General features: G+C 43.1%; 1 protein-coding gene across 9 annotated transcripts in view; it reads left to right on the forward strand.

The window, feature by feature from the left end:
• PHACTR2 (phosphatase and actin regulator 2) overlaps window positions 1–20,097 on the forward strand; it is a gene marked incomplete at its 3' end in the record, with an annotated part of 267,951 nt that overhangs the window by 204,506 nt on the left and 43,348 nt on the right. For 5 of the 9 annotated variants that reach the window (XM_084777040.1, XM_084777041.1, XM_084777046.1 and 2 more), the window contains exons 3-5: window positions 3,056–3,136; window positions 8,706–8,864; window positions 16,395–16,932. In XM_084777040.1, coding sequence (XP_084633166.1) covers window positions 3,056–3,136; window positions 8,706–8,864; window positions 16,395–16,932 — 778 coding nt within the window. Of the gene's footprint in view, window positions 1–3,055; window positions 3,137–8,705; window positions 8,865–12,900; window positions 13,141–16,394; window positions 16,933–20,097 lie in introns of all 9 variants that reach the window. The other 4 variants (XM_084777047.1, XM_084777048.1, XM_084777042.1 and 1 more) reach the window with 2 other exon arrangements.

Below are 20,097 nucleotides of genomic sequence, written 5' to 3' on the forward strand. Positions count from 1 at the left end.
GAAGAAGTGGGAAGAATTTGGGGCATACAAGGAAGAAAGAGGAAGATTTGTTTAAGCCGCGATTTAAGTTAGAATTAAAACCAAAACTCAGACCAAAAAAGTGCAGTGCGAGCCGCAGGAGTAGAAAAGCAGAAATGTGAACGAGCTATGCTCTAGTGTCTCAGATGAAGAAAGAAAATTTTTGGCGAAGAATAAAAGTGTTCAAAGGCATACAAAGCAGAGCTTTTGAGGTAGCCTCCGGTGATGACACTAAGTCCCGCTATATTTGAGCTGGCTGAGTTAGTGACCACTGAGTCTTGTCCCTCCATTTTGCAGAGTGTATCGCAAAGACGATGTTGGTGGCCCAGCATCATCTGACTTGTTCTCAATATTCTCCCAGGACTCCTGAAAATCATGTGGCATTTCGGTCAGTGCTATAGACATGGTAGTCATTGAAAAGCCCTGTTTCTATTAGCGAAGGCTGAGTGAAGAGAAGAAAGGCAACGAGACCGACTGTATTCTAGATTGGCAGTGAGGTGCGGCGGCTTGTGAGGAATCTGGGGCCCGGTAGTTGCTACAGCCTTGGGGAGCTAGTCTTTGGATTTCTCGTCTCTCTTCAGCGAGAGTCTGAGCACACTGACACTGCACTTAAATGACAGCACTCTTTAAGGAACGCCTCCTGCAGAAGAGCTCACCTGTGCCACCACAGTCACTTTGATCTCTGAATTCACCAGCCTTCCTGTGAGCTGTGGGTACCAGTTTCCAGAAGGGATGGAGGAGGGAATGGAGGCTGATGTGTCCCTACTAAGACCAATGATGAGTGCATTGTCATCTTTTCTTTTCTTTTCTTTTCTTTTTTTCTTTCTTTCTTTTTTTTTTTTTTTTTGCCATCCACTCATTCATTCATCTTATTCTTTGTTCATATCCGGATTCCAAAAGCACATTTGACAACTTACACCAACGAGCACAAAACGGAAATGAGTTCAGGTGGCCGAGAAGATGTGAACTGTCACAAGAGGTCTGTCTTAAGTTTCAAGTTTCATGCTGACTTTTCTAGTAACTGGGATTTATAAAAAAAAAAAAAGAAAAAGAAAAAGATTAAAAAAACAATTCCTAGTTATCAGAAAGGGAGGGAAACCATGTTCCTTCAAGAAAGACTAAGTGCTGCAACTCTGGGAGCTCTTGACTTCAGTAAACACTCAGAGAAGACTTCCGTGCGCTTCACTAAGTTCAATGCCCTCGGTTCATGCCCCGCCACCTAGGGGAGCCTCAGGTGGGAAGTGGAGCTAGTGGCATAGTAAGATCCAGGTATCCAGGCTCAGAGCCACTGAGGCCCTGTCTTCAGCTCCTAAGCTCCTCCTAGAGATATGTCAGGTATATGGATTGCTTCCACCATACGATATGTGGGGATAGTGGGTCACTTCCAGAAAAAGGAAGGATCCACATCGAGGCTCCCCTTCCCTTAACTTGCCTCAAAAAGTTGCCCATTCCTAAGTCTCTTCTTCACTCTCCCTGTTTGTCAAGAGATGTACCAGCACCTCTGGTTACAGAGATCCATTGTGTTGAACTGTTCAGTTTATGATGTGAGAAAGGAAAAAAAAAAAAGACAAAACAACAAAAACCTACTTAAAGTTATCCCTTCTCACCAGGATTCGGATGAAATGTTTACAGGAACTATGTGGGTTTTTTTTCTTAATTTGGACTTATTGTATAATTTTATGTTGGTTCTTCAGAATTTTTTTTGGCATTAAGAACTAATTTTGGGGTGCTGGAGATATGTGTCCATGGTTCCAGAGGACCCAGGTTCAATTCCCTATGCTCCATACAGTTTGTATCTTACAACTGTCTAAAACTCCAGTCTCAGGAGATCTGACACTTTCTTCTGCCTCCTCTTCTTCCTCCTCCTTCTGTGCCATGCATGCATATGGTGCACAGACATGCAGGCAAACAAAAGTCTATACACATAAAATTACACATAATTATCTATATATATAATAATACATTAAAATGAAATATTTTTAAAAAAAACAAATTTAGGTATGATGAGATGGCTCAGCAGGTAAAGACACCTGGGATCCATATGGCAGAAGGAGAGAAATGAGTCCCCAAAGTTGTTCCGTGATCTCTATACATACACTATGGCATGTGTGGGGTTGGGTAGATGCACACATTCACTCACAAATTCGTTGATTGAATGACGGATTGAAGTAATTTCAAAGGCTTTTGAAAAGAACTTTAAATCTTCCAAAAGTCCACACAGTCATCTGGATTTTCAACATTTCTATTATTCCTCTTTGATTGTGTATAGTCATTATTCATGGTACGGTGTTATATAAGGACATTGTCATACAAGTATATATTGTACTTGAAGTGTGTTCTGCTCCTGCCTTCTGCCATCCCTTTCCCACCAGTCCTTCCTCCCATCAATCCCCTTCTTCCCTTGGACAGTCTCACTATTTCCATGTCACATAAACCCACGTGGTCTGTGTATATACATAACACTCTGGAATCACACATGCATCAAACACAAAGATCAGCTCACTTCATATGACACTCTCCAGTGGCACACTCACATATCTCACTGCCAATACCTCTGTCAGAATGCATTTTAGAAAGCATCACCATGAAAGAAAATATGCTAAGTGCCCTCTGTGTTCCATAGATGGTCTGCAATAGCATGTCTGGATCAGCTCACTTCATATGACACTCTCCAGTGGCACACTCACATATCTCACTGCCAATACCTCTGTCAGAATGCATTTTAGAAAGCATCGTTGTGAAAGAAAAGATGCTAAGTGACCTCTGTGTTCCATGGATGGTCTGCAATAGTATGTCTGGATTCCTTTCCAAACAATATCATCTTGGCCAAGTACACAGGTTGAGGCTCAGCCATGGTCTCCTTGTGCCCTTGCTATGTGTTAACTGGACCCTGGACAAGTGGTTTTAGTGGGCATCAAACAAACAAGGGTTTGAGTTTTTCTGTGGACCGAATAAACATGCTCAGGTACTTTGAATATTGTTCATAACTGTTGTAAGCAATAACTTGATTCTTACTTGTACTTATTCTTTTTAAAAGTATTAGAGAGGAAGATATCCACCAGGCAAAGCAGAGAGGAGCTGATAAGAAGAGGCCTGCTTAAGGAATTGCCTGATCAAGGTGAGGAAATTTGTCTTCCATTTAAGCTAATTGGATTCTTCGTTCTTTGCTTCTTCTTTTTCTGTTGGAATTTAAAGTGATCTCTGTGGTCGTCAGATAAAGCAGCCTGTGGAATCTTGCTTCGCCTTGGGATGTCTCTGTGGGTAGCTGGGAAGCTGAGGTGTTATAGGGAAGAGGCTCGGGGACTTCTGTAGTCACCCCTGCTCCAGAGGTTGCTCTAAAACCTGTGCTCTTCAGGCTGCCGCATTAGTTGCTAGAGACTGCAGGTCAAGATGCAATCACAGCCCCTCTGCCCCTCAACCTCAAGCTTTCAGTCTTCTATCCAAGTGAAACTTGATTGTTTGAGAAGCTTCAGCTGTACTTTGTTCATGCCTTACTTGTTTCTAAGCACAGCCAATGAAAGAAATAGCAGCCATGCCTCACGTCCCTGACATTGTCTAATGCACCCCTTTCTGCAAATCAATAAAGCTTGAGTAGACGAATTAATCTGCTGTCTGCTTTCTCGCAGGTAATCTGTTCCTCTTTAATTGCTCTGCATCTTGTGACTTCTCCCGTTATCATTGATGATTCTCTCCAAGAATTCTGTTTTGTTTTTACCTCTTTGCTTTCCTCTCTATTACCTCTATCCTCTGAAGGGCAAAGGTTGATTGGAAAAGACAAGAAACTGGCAGACCCTCAAAGAAGGCGCCAACACTGGTCATTTTGCCAAATAAATAATTCCGAATTCTTTCCCTTGCTCCACTGCTGTGAAAACTAAAGGAGGTTTTTGCTGCGGTGTTGGTGGCTTATCTCATTCCTTTCCTTCACCCCCCAAGTTTGCTGGGATAATGTATTATTGTTGAGACTTTATGGGAAGAAGCAAAATGTTATTGTTTGGAATTTAAATAATGATACTTCCCTCTCTATATATTTAGGTATATATCATACATGTTCCTTACAAATAGTGTGACATTTTGGGGGCATACATTGTATATTAGTTGAAATGTCATACATTTCCCATACCAGAGCAATCCCAATATGCATCTTGATTTCGCATGGCTGCTTCGAAGGAGTTGGGCAGACCATTTTGATTGAGCGAGCCCTCACAATTTTAGAAATTTCCCTTCCATTTATGACTTGCCCAGTTTCCCCCCTCATCTTTGTTAATGAGCTTTTTGTGTTTTTCAATATGCTATTACCTTGAAGCTGTTTGTTTCCTGTCTCAGAGCTTTAAAAATGAAAAATTCTCCAGTTTCCTCTTCCTAGCAGGAGCTAGGCACGCAGGAGCTAGGCATGCAGGAGCTAGGCACACAGGAGCTAAGTGTGCAGGAGCTAGGCATGCAGGAGCTAGGCACGCAGGAGCTAGGCACGCAGGAGCTAGGCACGCAGGAGCTAGGCATGCAGGAGCTAGGCACGCAGGAGCTAGGCACGCAGGAGCTAGGCACGCAGGAGCTAGGCACGCAGGAGCTAGGCACACAGGAGCTAAGTGTGCAGGAGCTAGGCATGCAGGAGCTAGGCATGCAGGAGCTAGGCACGCAGGAGCTAGGCGTGCAGGAGCTAGACGTGCAGGAGCTAGGTGTGCAGGAGCTAAGTGTGCAGGAGCTAGGCATGCAGGAGCTAGGCATGCAGGAGCTAGGCACGCAGGAGCTAGGCATGCAGGAGCTAGGCACGCAGGAGCTAGGCATGCAGGAGCTAGGCATGCAGGAGCTAGGCATGCAGGAGCTAGGCATGCAGGAGCTAGGCATGCAGGAACTAGGCGTGCAGGAGCTAGGTGTGCAGGAGCTAGGCACGCAGGAGCTAGGCATGCAGGAGCTAGGCACGCAGGAGCTAGGCATGCAGGAGCTAGGCGTGCAGGAGCTAGGTGTGCAGGAGCTAGGCATGCAGGAGCTAGGCACACAGGAGCTAGGCACGCAGGAGCTAGGTGTGCAGGAGCTAGGTGTGCAGGAGCTAGGCACGCAGGAGCTAGGCACGCAGGAGCTAGGTGTGCAGGAGCTAGGTGTGCAGGAGCTAGGCATGCAGGAGCTAGGCACACAGGAGCTAGGCACGCAGGAGCTAGGTGTGCAGGAGCTAGGCATGCAGGAGCTAGGTGTGCAGGAGCTAGGTGTGCAGGAGCTAGGCATGCAGGAGCTAGGCAGAGCTAGGCACACAGGAGCTAGGCGTGCAGGAGCTAGGCACGCAGGAGCTAGGCACACAGGAGCTAGGCGTGCAGGAGCTAGGCACGCAGGAGCTAGGCACGCAGGAGCTAGGCACGCAGGAGCTAGGCGTGCAGGAGCTAGGCACGCAGGAGCTAGGCACGCAGGAGCTAGGCACGCAGGAGCTAGGCACGCAGGAGCTAGGCGTGCAGGAGCTAGGCGTGCAGGAGCTAGGCACGCAGGAGATAGGCGTGCAGGAGCTAAGCGTGCAGGAGCTAGGCGTGCAGGAGCTAGGCGTGCAGGAGCTAGGCGTGCAGGAGCTAGGCACGCAGGAGCTAGGTGTGTAGGAGCTAGGCACGCAGGAGCTAGGCGTGCAGGAGCTAGGCGTGCAGGAGCTAGGCGTGCAGCAGCTAGGCATGCAGGAGTTAGGCATGCAGAAGCTAGGCATGTAGAAAGCAGGCATACAATATCTAGGTTCATCTCCCATCAGTCTCTGGAAGCAATAGAGAACTTGCACAGCTCTGAGCTGAACACTGTGCAGTCAGCTTTGTGGAGTATCCCACATTTTGTTCAGTATCCCTTACTTAAAAATATTTGAAAGAAAGGAAAAGAGAAGCTGGTGGGATTGCTCGTTGGTTAAGAGTTCCCTGCACTTACATTAAAGGCTCACACTGACTGTAACCCCATCTCCAGGGTCTTCTGGTCTCTAAGGGACCTGCATTCATACGAACATACCTACGTGTACGTGTAGACACATACACACATGCGTATAATTAAAAGTAAAAATAAAATCTTACAAAGAGGAAAGGGGGACATTATGATTGGAACCCGGTCCTGAGATTAATGGTGGAGCTTACAAGCAAGATGCTTTTTCTAATTCAGAAGTGTCATGAAGACTGCTAGTTGGTGGAATTTTACTTCGCACTTTGGCATGGTTCTTATCTAGAACCCCAGAATGGTCAAAAAATGCCCAGGAATGCCCCTTGAAGATCTCCCAGTTTTCAGCCAAGAGCTAGAGAACGTAGTTTTCTATTTTCCCATTTTAGCTCTCATCTTCCTCTTCCCCAGAACAATTATCTTGAGAATCCCTGTCTGAAGGGCTGGACCCGGCTGATTTGTGACAGCCTCCCTCTGTCAATGAGGGTCCACTTGTTGCCTCTGTCTTCTTGTTACTGCTGAAGCTCCTGACACTGCTGGTCAATTGTGAGCTTCGTTCGGTGGACCAGACAGACCTCTCCAGTCCCTCCAGCTGCCCTGGCTGTGACCTCATCCCACTCTGCCCTGTGACCTCTGTCTTGGGCTATGATTGCTACTCCTTTCAGATTGTGTTGCCCACACCACGTTTATTGTCAATCTGCAAGTCCACCAATTGAACTCCTCTCCTGAGAAGTTCTCACAAACGGTCTAGTCCACGGTCAGTCCCCGTATCCTTCCTCTCTCCATCTTTTCTTAAAACTGTAACCTGTGGGCACGAAAGTGTCTTATCTGCTTGCCCTTTCATATCTTGGTTTTTATATCTTCTAGTGTGGCTTTCTCCTCCCGGTGAATCACTTTCTTTCTAGGCACACGTGATTGTGTCCGCGTAACAGCTCCCCCGCTTTTACTTTAAGCTGAACATGATTTTGTGAGTCTCCTTGCTTTGCGGTCACAGACTCTTCCAATGGTTTGTCACCTGTTCTTGTAACGTAGGCCTGGCTTAGCACCGACCGCCATCTTTTCTTCCTTGGCTTATATTTTGCTTGCATAGTTTACTGTATCAGTGACTGAATTTATTTTAATTCTAAGGAAAATTTTCTTAACATGCATTTCTAGGAAGGCTTTCAAGATTGTAGTAGCTTCCCGTTTAATATCCTCTTGTTTCATAAACTTCATCTTTCCTACCATTTCTGCCATTACTTTTATAGGCACTACTTTTATTTCATGACTCAGAGTAAGTACCTTTCCACATAGTTGACTGCTTTTCATGCGTAATATTGTGATAATGTTCATATTTCCTATAGTTGTTTTCCTAGTGTTTTAAAAATAAGTTGTTTAACTTGATAAAATATGATCACTTACAATAAATAGCATTAAATTATCATTAACATGACGCTAGCATGCTACTAACTTTAAATCAGAAAACACAAGTAATACATTCAAGTTGTTTTAAAAGTAGGGATTTATATATAAAGAAATAGGATTTTTTTTCTAATTTGTTTGGAACTGTTCATTTTATAATACTTTACTTTTATTTGATGACACCTTTTTCTCTCTTTAAAACCAATTGCTTCAAGCCCAATAATTCTAACCTAATATCACTGAAATTGTGACAATCCAGTTGCAATGGCATTGCCTTGGTTGTTAATGTCTGTTTTAGTTTTCTCTGGGAATCAGAATTTAGGTCCTTAGGAACTACATGACTGAATGACAATGCCATTTTCATTTTCAACATGGCATAATTTCATATCTGTTTCATTTATATAAATATAATGGTTTTCACAAGAATTTTATGTGAATTTTATTGTAAAGCAAATCAGTGAAATTTTGAGAAATGATCTTTATTTTATGGATGGCATAAATTAATTTTTAAAAACTAAATAGAAAAAGCTCTGCTAATATATTTCTTTTTCAATTAGCTTAAATCAAAACATTGGCTCCTTAGGTTTTCTCTTCTTTTGGCAATGAGCTCCTGCGTGTTTCTATGTATGACAGTAATTCCTGGGACAATATTTCCAACATCATTGAATTCTGCAAGCCCCTTGAATTTTAAACACCTTGAGGACTTAAAAAAGGTCAGGGGTTAAAATTAACCTTTATTATTTAGACAATACATGAGGAATTATTTTTAAAATTCTTCTGTAACTAGTTTTTTTTTTAATGTATGTTTTCTAACTATAAGTAGCTTTTCCCCTTCCCAATACGGAGAAAGTTTTTAAATGAAATCATCCGTAAAACCACATTTTCCCTGAGCAAAGGTAACAGTTACATTGCTGTGTAGACACTATCAAGCATGCTCAGCAGACACTGGTGTCTGGAGACCATCTGCCCTCCCATTTACTATCTGTTTGTGTAATTGCATCTCTTGTTATTTGTATATTTGCACTCACCTTGTGGTTTTTGACACGTTCCACTGTTTGCTCCATTTTCCAGATCATTTCTTCATTCGGTTTCTGGGTGCAAAAGAAACACCTAAGTGTTTACTTCAGCAAAACTACCCTGCTGGCCTGGGGCACTGTTTGATCAGGGGGGCCATGCCTGCTGTCTCGGGTGGCATGGGAAACCTCTGTCCATTGTTGCTTTCCCTGGAGACCAAGGACTTTCTACCTCTTTCCTTTTAAAGAAATTAGATGAGGAAATGTGGTGATTTGGTTCCCAGGGACAGAAACATGAACTCAGATCCTACAGTCCTAGGAAATGGGGAAAATGGTTTTCCAGAAAGCCATCAAGTTAGACATCTAGGTGTTTCTTTCCGATTTTAGATGGAGATGTAACAGTTAACTTTGAAAATTCAAACGGGCACATGATACACATCGGAGAGGAGTCTACCCAAGAGGAGGATGTAGGGAAACCTGAAGAAGGGAATGGCTCTGTGTGGGAGAAAACACCACCTCGGGAGGAAAAGGCAGAAGATAAGAAAGGTAAAATAAAGAGAATCCCATGTCGTCTCCTGTAGCAGCCCAACACTGGGAGCCAACGGTGATCCTAAAGCCAGGAGCCTGCAGACAGGAGGCTTGCAAACTGGACGAAAGCTAGGGAAGAGAAACAGGTCGAGTCCTCAAGTGGATGCGTCTATTTATAAGACGCCATCTGCTTCTGTGTCATTAAGGAGAGCTAATTAGTGGTCCTGAGCACAAGGGCTGGCCTCTTCAGACATTACATTTACCCGGGAATGATCTCAATTCTTTAAAAGCTTCCTCTCCAGGCCTTGAAAATCATGAGCCATCAGAAGGCTGTTTTGACCTCCTTGTAGCTATTCCTTGTGGGCCGCTAGGGGGCACCACGTCTCTCTCAGCCTAGACTCCTTCTCTGCATCAGGAAGTAGCTGGTACATTCAGAGGGCCCAACATTTGAAGTTCTAGACCGTTCTAAGATACAGCAAAGAAGAATCCCATAAGAGCTGTGGCTCACTGCCACTTCCCTGCTCTGTGATCTACAGTACACTTGCCAGTTTCTGAGTATGCCACAGGCAAGTATGCTGTTCCTGCAAAGGCTCCTCTCGGAACGAGGTTTCTCGAGTGTGCACCAATTCTGATACCATAAACTACGTGTCTGATAGGGTCATGAGTTCCGAACAGTGACTCCATCCCAACTCCACACTAAGCCATATACTTACAGAAACCTTGAGCTGATGTCCTACAAGGAAGGGTTGAGTAAAAAAAAAAAAAACCTCTGAACAAATTTTACCATGCACGTAGGAAAAGATCTTCAGGAAATAGTATGTTTCCTGTTTTCTATAAGGTTTCTTTCTGAGTTGAATGGCAACATTTGTCAAACTCATTTGAATTGTGTAGACATTTTGAGAACTCCTTAGAAATTCTTTTAAGTGAATGTTTTCTTCTCTTGATCCAAATCCACCCCGATACAAAAAGAAAATGGGGATTGGGCATTAATATAGCCTGTTAGCTTTTATTAGGTTAACCATGTGAGGTCATCTTCTCCAGGAGACTAAAGTCTTGTGGTCATTTGCATCTACAGTCACCAGCCTTTAAAAGCTTTAGTAAGCTATTAGAAGTATATTAATTTGTTATCCTCAAATATTAAGTATAGTAGTTATGGGACTTTCCTTAACTTCTCCCACTGAAAACCTCTATTTATGTTTATTACTACTGATTATAAGAAATTAACTTGTACTTTTAATGATGATACTGCTAGAACACACTGAGAAAGCAGTCAGATTTTTGAAGCAAGTCAATTGCAAGTAGAGATTTTGTGCTGGGAGTGGTGACACACGCTTTTAATCCCAGTACCCAGGGAGGCAGAGGCAAGTGGATCTCTATAAATTCAAGTCCAGCCTGATCTACAAAGTAAGTCCAGGACAGCCATACCTACACAGAAAAACCCTGTCTCAAAAAAAAATCAAGTAGAGATTTTGGTTGGGATGGGATAGGTATCTGTTTTTATTTTCTCTAGTTTCAACTTTAATGTCTCAACAGTTAAACTTCATATCCATGTGTGATTTGTCCCTGGTCCCTGTGGGTGTCATTGTCACTCAGTGGCTGGGCATACTTGAGTGGAAGGTTTCTCTTACCTATGTAATAAAACGTTGCAAACGGGTCTGTGTTAGTCAACCAAGCAGGCTTTGGTGTTCCGGTGAGAAGATGGTCAAACTTATAGGTCAAGAATGGCTGAGAGAGGTTCTCTTCGCTTACTCCTTAACTTAGTACATTTAGTTCTTTCTAGTCTAGGAAGTTCCGTGATAGCATCAGCACAAGAGGAGCTGGAGATGCCAAGAGTGCTGGCGTGTCACTGATGCAGCTACCACAGCTCCCTCTTGTGTGGACAGAGCCCATGTGGAGCCATGCCACTAACCAAGAGAAGTAGTAAGAATAGGAGCCATTCCCTGAAGCCAGAAGGAGCATCACTCATGAGCATTACCACAGAGAATTCGTTTAAATACAAGTTACTTATGAGTAAGGGTCTGGATTAGTTCTCTAGTCATACACCTTTTAATTCTAAAACAAAACAAAACAAAAAACCAATCGTCTAATTCAAGTTTGCCTCTCTTCTGGTCTCACGCTCAGGAGAGCTCATCAAGTTCATGCAAACCCGCATTCCTATGATCCTAACTCCATAATTCTGCAAAACTCCCTCTCTGAGTCAAGCCAGTCTACTCACTGGCACCATTCTCAGTGTTCATAAATTTTATTAGCACTTTAAAGGATTATATACATCTTGTGTAGGAAAATATTCAAAAGCAAAGTACATAAGGTGTTACCCACCACCCTGGCTCTGTGCCTGGGCTTGGTCCAGACTGTGTGGGTATTTCTTGGGTTATGAAGGCACCTTGTTTCATGGTTGGTTATAGTGGCCTTGGACCTTTTCTGCCCATATGAGACTTCTTCCTCAAGGTCCTCTTGGCTCTTGGTCAACTGTTATTCTTTCTCAGTAGGTGTCCTTAGATACTTGAGACACAGAATCTGATCTACAGTCTGTTCCAATATAATAGCATGAAATCTGAAAGTTGTTTGACATTATTCTTATTGCAGGATTATGAAGGGCCTTCAGTGAAGGAATGGTGGTCAACACTTGGTTGTTTTATCTACAGTACTGAAGAATTAGCATGGGTAAAACTCTAGTGGAGACCACAAAGAGAACGAGGAACAGCCTCTGTCGAGAAGCAGATGCCCCCTAACAGGCAATGATCATGAGATGCAAAGCTCTGAGCAGGCCAGGGTACCAGAGCCAGGAGATCTCCCACTGCAGATTGGAGTTGTTTCTCCGCAGAATGTCAGCCAGTCATCATCATTGAATGGGCATGGCTTTTAAGGCATTGTTTCACTAGATACACATTTATACATACACAACTTAGGGATCACAAGTGTGGCATACACTCACAGAAAACTATCATGGTAAAGTTGGAAGGAACTTTACCATGGTTTCCAAGGATCTGCTAGGGTTTGTGTGTATGGTGTGTCCAAAAACCAAAGCAGAAGAAATGAAAATGGAATAGAACAAATGCCCTTCTTGGCCACTCAAAACTAGAAATATCAAATCAACAAGGTCTGTCTTGTGTTGACACTCTCTTTAGTTTTTATTGTGCTCCATTTTAAAAGAAACACCACTTGGCTCTTTGGGTTGGAACCATACATTAATTTATTTCAGTCACAATTGCAAACAATGCAGACGTGGGTATATGATCAACCTTCAGCATCCCCAGAACGATGCTCTTTTTCTCCCAGCTCTCATAGGGTCTCCTCTTCTTACGTACAGTGCTTTCCCTACAAAATACGTGCTTTGTCTTTTCAAAACGATTATGGAAGTGTACATTATAAGACAAAGTGGACTTTATTTTAATTCTGCACTTTGTGTGCCTATAGCTGTGGCTCTGATCTGAAAGGGTAGAAGTCACTGTAGAACTTGAAGCTGCCCTGCTCCACTGGTGGAACTAGAAAACACTCTAGTGGTAGAAAGTAACTGCCCAGTGCGTTGAGTCACAAACCCCCGAGTCTCCCAGACAATAGAACATACCTGATTGCTTTGGCCATGCTAAGGCTTCTGGTTGACGCCGGGGTGAGTTTTAAAGAGCACTGGGAGTGCCGTCATCAGTGTGTGTACTACACTCACCTGTCACTCTTGGCGATCTTTTGCTGTTGCTGTGTTGGTAATTGTGTTGCATTTAGCACTCGGTGCCCATGACATCATCCACCAACAACGCACTCTAGGCTGGAGTTAAAGCTGATGGCTAGTGCACATTTACACTGATTGGTGTAACTTCATCACACAAACTTGTGTCACCCTTTTACCAAAGGAGTGATTGACGGACCCAGAGAACCCCCCCCCAGTCTGTCTTTTAGCCTTTGTTTTGCCTCAAAACTTGCCTTCCTCTGGTACAAACTCTGTCTGGTTCCCAAATGTCATAAAGCCACCTGTATGTGTCACTGTCGCCATGTCTTGCTCCTTGCTTTTCTATGGTGTGTGTGTATCAGTCTGCTCTGTTCGCTTTCTCATTTGTAGAGAACACTGAAATCCACTCTGAAACACTGGCTGCTCCTGCTCTACCTCCTCCAGCTCCTCCTAAACCTAAACCCAAACCTAAACCAAAAAAGTCTCCTATGCCTCCCAAAGGGGCCACTGCTGGGGCCAACCACAAAGGGGATGAAGTGCCTCCTAGTAGAAAGACTGTCAAGGCTCCCAGTAAGCAGGCCCCCACCCCTCCACCCAAGCCAACAAGCCGAAACACAACCCGGGAGGCTGGTGAGTATGCCCTAGTGCGTAACGGGGTAGAGTCCAGGATGTTGAGCCCTGGGATGTGGGTCTGTAGCTTCTTCCTTGAGTGTGGTCTTTTGTTGTCTCAGAATTCAACACCAGTGGACAAAGTTTTCCCATGAGAATGCTTCAGAGACTGCCTGGTAGCTGTCTACCAAGAAAAAATAACTTTCTGGTGTTTGGAGTAACTATAAACTGTTAAATCTTAGTTTCCACAATCAACACAGATCCACTCCTTTAGTGTGCCTGGGAGTGATGCTTACCTGATGAAACAGTATCTAAGCATCAACTGACCTTCTGCCCATGTGGGTTTATGGGTGGCTTGTTAGTGTTTCTCTTTTAAAATACCGTAGACTGACTATGTTCAATTGTGAATGGGTCTCTTATATAGTTGCTGGATCATAATGTCTTGAATTTTTAACGGCCATGGTCGTCTGTCCTCTTATAAAGGACAAAGGGTTCATATACATGATCAGCAACATCCCGACTTCCTACTCCACATAACATCATTGTGATGGCTTGACCTTTGCATGGTCAGTGCTGCCCTCTCACGGCCACTCCAGGAGACCGTCAGGTCAAAGTATTCTACTGTGTTGCAATTACACATTGCCATCACAAATCGCGAGTGGACATTTGTAACTTCCTATGTTGCCCATCCAGCTTTCTTTTCAAGCTTACATGTTTAATGAAAAGCGAAGACTCCATTCCTCTAGTGCAATAAAAGATGCCAACTATGTTATCTAACTGTTAAAAGGACACGAATGAAAATTCTCATGCTCAATGGCTTTCCCCCACTAATGTGTTCATAAAAATTCTTTTGGGCTGTAACAAATCTTATTTCCCTGAAAGTCAGCAGCAGCCTCCCAGAAATTGGAGACAGGGATTTGCCTTCGTGTTATCTTTTTCCTCTTGTAATGCATACTTGTCATACTGAAATTCAAAGAAAAGGTTTAGTTGGCAATGTAACAGCTCTCTGGATGCAAGAAGACATCTCCTTGGGTCCTGTCTTCCCAGCTTTGATCTTTGATCTTCTAATCCCTCTCTAAAGTAAAATATCTCAGAATGATGAGACAGCAGTGCCTAAAGGTCATTTCCTTGGGGACTCAGTATCTTTTCTTATTGGTGTTTGTATGTCTCCCATGGCCTTGCAAAGCCTATCAGTGGTGTGTGACATGAGACAGGCACTGAGCTACTAAGTAAGGGAAAATTCCCAAACCATCATGGTTCCCTTGGGAATTAAGATCCTGTCTTGCACACGCTTCCTCCCTTGCCCTGTCTCTAGATGGTGTGAGATCACTGTAGACTTAGCTCAGACTCTGGGAAGAAAGCTGATGATGAACACAAAGGCTGGACACAGTGTTCGGGACAGATCTTGGGTTAATTACATATACGTTCTTTAAACCGAGATGAATTTAAATATTTTCTGTAAAAAAAAAAAAAAAAGAAATCTTTCAAAAATGGTAACATTGATACTGTTAACATTGATATGAAGAAGGGGTCTCTTTAACTTAACTAGGAAAATAGTTGAATGTGTTTAAGCATAAAACTCTTCATGTCTTTGTCATTTAAAGAATCAATTTGGAGCAGGATTAGTTAGTTAGTTTGTTTGTTTGTTTAAGTATGGTTAATGAATTTAACTTGTAATCAGAAAGAGATGATCAGGTTCATTAACTCTACAGACAAACCCAAATTTGGCAAAGGGGAAATCCAGCTATTGCGTGTACCTAAAATAGTAATTCTCCCAGCCAGAGAGACCCCTTGTCAGCCCGAATCTTGTCACTAAATAAGACTAGCTTCTTTACATGTCAAAAGTAATGACGTCATATGTTTCATTGTCTGTTCCTTTGTTTGTTCTTCATTTCAACTCTCACATTGACTTCAATAAAGTTTCATCCAGAGGTAAGTCTGTGTGTTATACAGTGATACCTGTGTACAGTGTGGGATGGTCCTGGACTATTACCAAGATGTTTCTGATAGTTATATGAACGAAACTTTAGCTACCTGTGGGGGAAGTAAGAATATGTAGCATCGTAATAGAAGAGATTTTTAGAGAAAATGCAAATCAGAAAGGCCATGAAACAAAAGAATATTCTCATGGGAGTTTCAATGGATTTCCTAGGATGACATAAAGTAAAATTCAAATATAAGCATGTATTTAAAAGAAAAAGAGAAAGGCTACCTGACTTGCGTTCCAGGAAATGACTTAGTTGAAGTCAGCTCTCTCCAGAAGTAAGCAAAGGTGCCCTAGCACTCCTTTGAAGGCCTGCTCTGGTCATGAGCAATAAAAATAACTAGGTGGCCTGGCTGGGGTGCTTGGGATTGGGAATTCTGGGAAAAAGTTGAGTGAAGTGGTGTTTGGGCTCCCACCCCCTCCAGAGTGAGAAACAAATGAATCAATCCTTTGATCCCAGAAGCCCAACACCAAACTAAGTAACACCAGGAGGCCCTCTCGGCATGAGCGTGAGGGACCACACAGAGACACACATGCATGCACACATGTGCAAGTGCTGGGCATGATACTCTTCAGATTATTTAGATTCGACCTATGTAAAATATTTTCTAAAACTACAGAAAAATTTTTTCCTTGCATTTTGATGTTTTGACGGGACAGTTTTCTGCCTCAATTGTCTCCTCTCTGTCCCCCTCCCTCACTACAGCAGGTGTAAGTGTAGGCCAGCAGGCCAGACTTCCTTCCCTGGAGTTTTGGGACAAGTTGCCTTGGCATGTACTGTAAAGGAAGTGCGCTAAATTAATTTGCTTGTGACCTAGAAAGAAGCTGGAAGTATATTCCCTGCTTCTTTTCAATATGGGCCACTTCTCCATTCCCAGAAAGACGCAAGGAAAGAATGTCATTATGAAAGACCCATTTGTGTCCTAGGGCCAGCTTGCTAATAGTGGCTATCCCCTTTATAGGAACAAGTCTCTTCCTTAGAGTCTGTGAGAGTGACTTAGAGGACAAAGTTGTTGTCCTGTGTAGTTGTTTCAGGTGAAGATGGAGGAGAGAGAAGATAGGGGCTTCTTGCCCTTTGGTTTTACCATGAAGGTCACTTGCTCCCTCTCAAATGAGAGACTAGGAGGTGACATAAAACAAAACCATTACCATAATTAACCAATTTTCTTAACATTCATCGATCCAATTTATTTTAAAGGGAGAATTTTAAATATCATTGGCATTTACCATGTGGTTACTTAAAAAAGTATTGTATTCCTTGATTTTCAATGCAAAATCGTCTCTGTTTTAGCTGGTTCTTCTCATCCGAAGAAAACAACTGGCTTAAAAGCATCAGCATCACCATCCACTTCTTCCACCTCTTCTCGTCCCAAAGCGTCCAAGGAGTCACTCTCTAGCAAAGCAGGCGCAGTGGGCACCACAAGGGGCAAGAAAAAATTTGGCAAGCAGCCGGCGACATCCCGACTGTCCTCAGATACAACCACTTCTGACACACCTAGTCTTAAAGGAGAGCCCTCAGACACTGGGGTAGAGAGTCCCAAGCCAGAGGAGACTGTGGCTGCAGCAGCAGAGCAGGCCACAGGCAAATCCAAGGCTATTGTCCCTCCACCGATGGTGGCAGCACCAGCTTCCCCACCTGCCCTTCTTCTGCCTCTGGACGATGAGTGCGTTGCTGCCTTGGACACTCCCATGGTCCTGGTCAGTGATGGACCTAGCCTGCCCGTCTCTGCCTTAGACCCAAGTCAGCTCCTTTGGACTGAAGAGCCGATCGACAGGACCACTCCGCACTCAAGCGCCGGCTTAAGCGGTAGTAAAGATCATGCAAAATGGTGAGTTGAGACACAGACCTCATATTCTGTCTAAGGATCGCAGGCCAAGAGTAGTCTCTTGGAGTAAAAGAACGCAGTCTGCTCCCATCTGTATTAAGGCAGCTTGATGTTAGGTAAACACACCTGTAATCTCACCATTGGGTTTCCTAAGACCTGATTGTGGAGTCCCATAGGCTGTGTGGAAAATCTCCGTGCTGGTGCTTTGACCCAGTGCCTTCCAAGAATGCTTAGAACTCCTAGCAGCATGGCTCATCTTCTTCTCCCTAGACGACCTCATTCTTTTTCCTTTTAATACTTGTTTTAAATCTTTATCATTTGGTCCCAGATCGCTCACCCATTCTCGTTCAGCTTCATCTCGTTGTAATAACTTTACGCTTTCTTCCTCAGGAAAATTAAGACCAAGAGTAAAGAACTCTTTAAAAATTTGCCTCTATTTATACCAAGAGTAGGATGAGCCATTTTTCATCAATTCTTCACTGAATTCCAATTCCTTCTGTGAAATCTTCTAATACTTCTTGACAGAACTGGTAGTGACTATTTAGAAAAGTTTTCCTGCGTGTATGGTAGAACTAGTCAGCATGTGTTATTTACTTCTATGTTTCTATGAATGAGTATAGATCCTAATGCACTATAGGGCCACAATATATGTAAACTGAGTTATTAAGTGAAAATGGAAAAGTGAGCTAAGGCACCTATAGGAAAGGTCAGCCTACTTCAGTGAAGAGCTGAAAATAAGCTGCCTCTCATGATGGATTCAACAGATTCCAACAGAAGACATAGTGGTCAAGTTATCTTAGTTATGCTCAAGAAAATAACTAACCAAAATGTATCAAGGAAGGTGATCTTGTCTCTTATGGGCTAATGGCCCATCAGTGTCCAGCTCCTAAGTAGAGTGATATCACTCAAAAATTCCTATAAATATGCCATTAAAGTTGAGTTTGACAGTCTAGACCTCCTGTCCTATAGGTATGTGGCATAGACTAGCAGAATGTATAATACATGCAGTTGTCAGTTCTGTCTATTGTACACTCTGATAGTCTACCACACATACCTATGGGACAGGAGGTCTAGACTGTCACTCTCAACTTTGTCAGTCTTGGAATCGTCTAATAGGATCCCTTAAAAATTTTTTTGTTATGTTATACTCTTAAAAATACTCAGTACATTAATTAGGATGGCTTTGATTAAAATGTCTTAGTTATTTAATTGCTGATAATAGCACCCTTCATTCATTGATCACTTAATCAATGACAGGAACCAAACACTGTCTGTTACCATTTAATTCATATAAGCTTTCTCTGGAATTTCCTTACTTTATAGTTTTGTTCTGTTTTTTCAATTTAAAACCCTGCTGCTGAGAGAGGTCAAACAGTTTGATTAGTGTCTTCACCAGGTTAGCAGTGGTCAAGTGAGAGACCCATGCTAGCATTCCACACCAAACCCCAGCTGTGGGACAATTTCCTGTCTTCCGAAATAATAGCATCAACTCAGCTCTTCTTCTTCTTTTTTTTTTTCCCCCTAACAATTCATTGATTTTTTTTTTTAATCATTTGGAGAAGTATCGTTCGAAGGAAAAAGCAGGGGAAGATAAATAAATATCAAATTGCTAATTATTTGCCTGACATTTTAGTAAAAGCTTTAGGAGGCAGGGGACATTGAGATAAGTGAGATGCTATCACATCTGTGGTGCTGTCACAGTCGGCCCGAGAGAGGGTAATTTAGAATGAACGTGCATGTATTGACTCCAAATCCTAGAGGCTGAGACATCTCTATCAAACAGCAGCGTTGGCTGAAGAAGCTCTTACTGCTGAAGGTGGCAGGGCCGAGAGAGCAAGACAGCTAACTCTGGCCCGGGAGCTCTTTCCATAGCGGAGTTCATCTACTCATTACGGCTTTGCCCTCAGGAGGCCTTGCCTTTCATGCTTGTGCATCACAACGAGGTTCTCAAGACTTGCCTTCCAAGGGACACATCATCCAGATCCACTGAGCCGTGCCTCTGCTGTGTCGAGCACACAGCACGCCTTCCTTTCCTAGTAGAATTTCTCAGCACTGCCGTTATTACTTTAAACCTCCAGACTGATCGGTTTATTTTCCAGTGCGTAATTTGGGTTTGTTTGCCCTGTGCTGGGCAATGCGGTAAGCACCAAAGCAATAAGTACGAGCAAAACAGGTAGTTCCAGGTAGTTTGTTTTAATCAAATATTGAGCAGTGTGCTCAGGAAATATGTATTTAAGTCAGGGTCTCAAGTTTGGAAAGTGGGTCTGGTATATTGGTCTGTTGTTAAGTCTGCAAAAGAGAAAGTTAAACTTTGAGGTAGTTGTAAGGGTTCAGAGAGCTCAAATCCACGCAACCTGACTCTTCGCAGTGCATTTCTGTGAACATTTGGAGAGTCTGTTTATTGTGCCAAGTGACACACTGCCCACCAGGACCTTAATATTCTTAGTCATCCCAATTACATGGAGAATTTTTAGATAAAGAAACAAACATGTGTTTTCCATTTCCAGTGATGCTGCGACTATAGGGCGTAAGACCAGGTCTCACTCGACACTGAGGGTGTGTGCCAGATACTTTCTTATCAGCCAGGGTAGCTCTCGGGGTTTCCGCAGAAGAACTCGTTTTCTTCTTGGCATATTTTTTAAGTGTAAAAAGTGGCATTATAATGCATTCAGCGGTAGTCTGCATTTGCACATGACTTAATGAGGCTGGAAGACCTTAGCCTCTCAGGTTTTCTCCCAAATTCTCTCTCTTTCAAGTGGAATTTGAACTGGAGCTTTTGGCTCTCACTCTCTTGCTTTCCTTAGAACTTTCCTGCGTTATATTTAGACACCCTGTGTGTGAAAACTCTGTCATAAGATGAAAAGCCTTCTGTTTGGGATACAAATATCAAAACTTGAAATAGGGCTAGTGGTTGTATATAAAAATACATAACCTCTCTTCCTGTGAAGTAGGTTTCTATTCATTTACAACTTGATCCATAACACACACATCTCTATCATGTGGAACAGAAAACCGCAGCCCATTTGAGGTCACATTTAAAAATGGCTTGTTGCGTCCATTCCACAAAAGTGTATGGAATGTGCTGTATTGTCCAGTGTTCTCTGGAACCATAAGAGGCCAACCAGTGCAGACATGGAGTGTATTTAACATTAACTAATTATGATAATA

The sequence above is a fragment of the Acomys minous genome (assembly GCF_964271855.1).
Source record: "Acomys minous genome assembly, chromosome: 3".
In the NCBI taxonomy this organism is placed as follows: Eukaryota; Metazoa; Chordata; class Mammalia; order Rodentia; family Muridae; genus Acomys; species Acomys minous.